We start from the raw sequence: 2,500 nt of genomic DNA on the forward strand, positions 1-2,500 counted from the left end.
TCCTCCTCCTCCTCCTCCTCCTCGTGTTGTTCCTTCTTAGGTAATGAGATGAAGGGAAGGGCGTGTTTTCCTCTACGTGTGTGTGTGTGTGTGTGTGTTATTGGGTAGTGTTTTTCCGTGTAAGGTAATATAGTAGTAGTTGTAGTAGTTGTTGTTGTAGTAGTAGTAGTAGTAGTAGTAGTTGTTGTTTTTGTTGTTGTAGTTCTTCTTCTTCTTCTTCTTCTTCTTCCTGCGTTTGTTTTTGTTTGTTTGTTTTTGTTTTTGTTTTGTTTATTTATTTATTTCAGCAACCTCGTAGACAACTTCAATTACCAAACTGACACACACACACACACACACACACACACACACACACACACACACACACACACACACACACACACACACACACACACACACACACACACACTTTAATCTCCAGAAAAACACCCTCGAAAAACTTTGATTAATGACGAGACTGATTTCTTTCATGTTTGTCTTTGGTGTCTTGTTTTTCTTTCTTTTTTATTGGGGAGGGAGGGGGGGAGAAACACACACACACACACACACACACACACACACACACACACACACACACACACACACACACACACACACACACACACACACACACACACACACACACACACACACACACACACACACACACACACACACACACACACACACACTTTCAACTCCTTATCCTGGAACTTGAAAGGAAAATCGGCTACCGAAAAAGTAAGTAAGAAAACAAAAACAAGAATAAGAACAAGAACAAGAGAAAGTAAGAGGAGAAAATATAAAAAAAGAAGCAAATGTGTGGAGAAAAGGAAAACAAGAAAAAAAAGGAAAACAAGAAAAAGAACACAAAGTAAGAAAGAAGGAGAAGGAGAGAAAGAGGCATAGAGGGCAAAAATTATACAGACAAATAAACGAGACGAAAAGAAAGACAAAAGAGAAAGAAAATAAAAGAAGAAAAAAATAACTAAGAAAAAACATCACACTCCCCTTCACCAATCTTGATTTTAGTAAAGCGTTTGACAAAGTTCCTCACCAACGACTGTTGCTTAAATTACAGGCTCAGGGAGTAGAGGGTAAAGTTTTGAACTGGGTCAAGGCGTGGCTTAGCAATAGGAAGCAAAGAGTGCAAATCAATGGTAAAAGATCTGACTGGGGCTGTGTTACGAGTGGGGTCCCACAAGGTTCAGAATTAGGTCCACTTTTGTTTATTATTTATATCAATGACTTAGATACAGGAATTAGTAGTGATGTCAGTAAGTTTGCAGATGATACCAAGATCAGTAGAGTAATTGAGTCGGATCAGGACGCTAGTATTCTCCAAGGTGAACTCAACAGATTGTATGACTGGGCAGATAAATGGCAGATGGAGTTCAATGTAGGGAAGTGCAGTATTCTGAGTGTAGGTAGGAACAACCCCTCACATAACTATTGCTTAAATGACACTCTCATAAGCAGGTCTGGGTGCGAGAGGGATTTAGGGGTCTTAGTGAGCTCTGATCTCCGTCCAAGGGCACAATGCATTCAAGCTAGAAATCGAGCTAATAGGGTACTGGGATTTATTTCAAGGAGCGTAAGCAACAGAAGCCCCGAAGTCTTCCTCAAACTATATTTAGCATTAGTTAGACCTCATCTTGACTATGCGGTTCAGTTCTGGTCACCTTACTATAGAATGGATATCAAAATGCTAGAATCGGGGCAGAGGAGGATGACTAAGATGATTCAGGGGTTGAGAAACTTGCCGTACGAGGAAAGACTCAAACAGTTAAACTTGCATTCTCTAGAAAGGCGAAGGGTGCGTGGAGACATGATCGAGGTTTATAAATGGATGAAGGGCTTTAATAAGGGAGACATTCATAAGGTTTTGTTGGTAAGAGAACCGGGTAGGACACGAAGTAATGGGTTTAAACTGGATAAATTCAGATTCAACAGGGACATAGGCAAAAATTGGTTTACTAACAGAGTGGTGGATGAGTGGAATAGGCTTAGCAGTCATGTGGTGAGTGCCAATACAATTGTCACATTCAAAAATAGACTAGATAAATTCATGGACAGCGATATTAGGTGGGGTTAGATTCACGGGAGCTTAGGTTCAAAGGAGCTGCCTCGTACAGGCCTACCGGCCTCTTGCAGACTCCTACGTTCTTATGTTCTAATGTTCTTAATAAGAGATAAACAACAACAACAACAACAACAAGACAAATTTAGAAAGACAAGAAAAAAAGACAAATACCAGACGAAAAAAAGAAGAGAAAAAAAGAGAAAAAGAAGAAAACTAAAAAAAAAATTCACAAACACATCCACCAATAAGAAAAAAACATCACCAATCAAACCGCCAAAGACATCCATCAATAGGAAAAACAACACACATAACCTCAGCCTCTCGTCCTTAAGGGGATCTCTCTCACCTTACACAGGCCAATGAAGAGGAGAAGGCAGGCGAGCAGACCAGCCAGGGAGAGCACGAACATTGCCCGGCTCAGGTGTGCTAGGACTGTAA

General features: G+C 40.5%; 1 protein-coding gene across 1 annotated transcript in view; it reads right to left on the minus strand.

Moving 5' to 3' along the window:
- Positions 1–2,500, minus strand: part of LOC126982031 (uncharacterized) — a 56,365-nt gene that overhangs the window by 11,024 nt on the left and 42,841 nt on the right. The window contains exon 3 of the mRNA XM_050833750.1: positions 2,409–2,494. Within this exon, the coding sequence (XP_050689707.1) occupies positions 2,409–2,494 (86 nt within the window). The remainder of the gene's footprint in view (positions 1–2,408; positions 2,495–2,500) is intronic.

Source organism: Eriocheir sinensis, chromosome 50 (genome assembly GCF_024679095.1).
Source record: "Eriocheir sinensis breed Jianghai 21 chromosome 50, ASM2467909v1, whole genome shotgun sequence".
In the NCBI taxonomy this organism is placed as follows: domain Eukaryota; kingdom Metazoa; phylum Arthropoda; class Malacostraca; order Decapoda; family Varunidae; genus Eriocheir; species Eriocheir sinensis.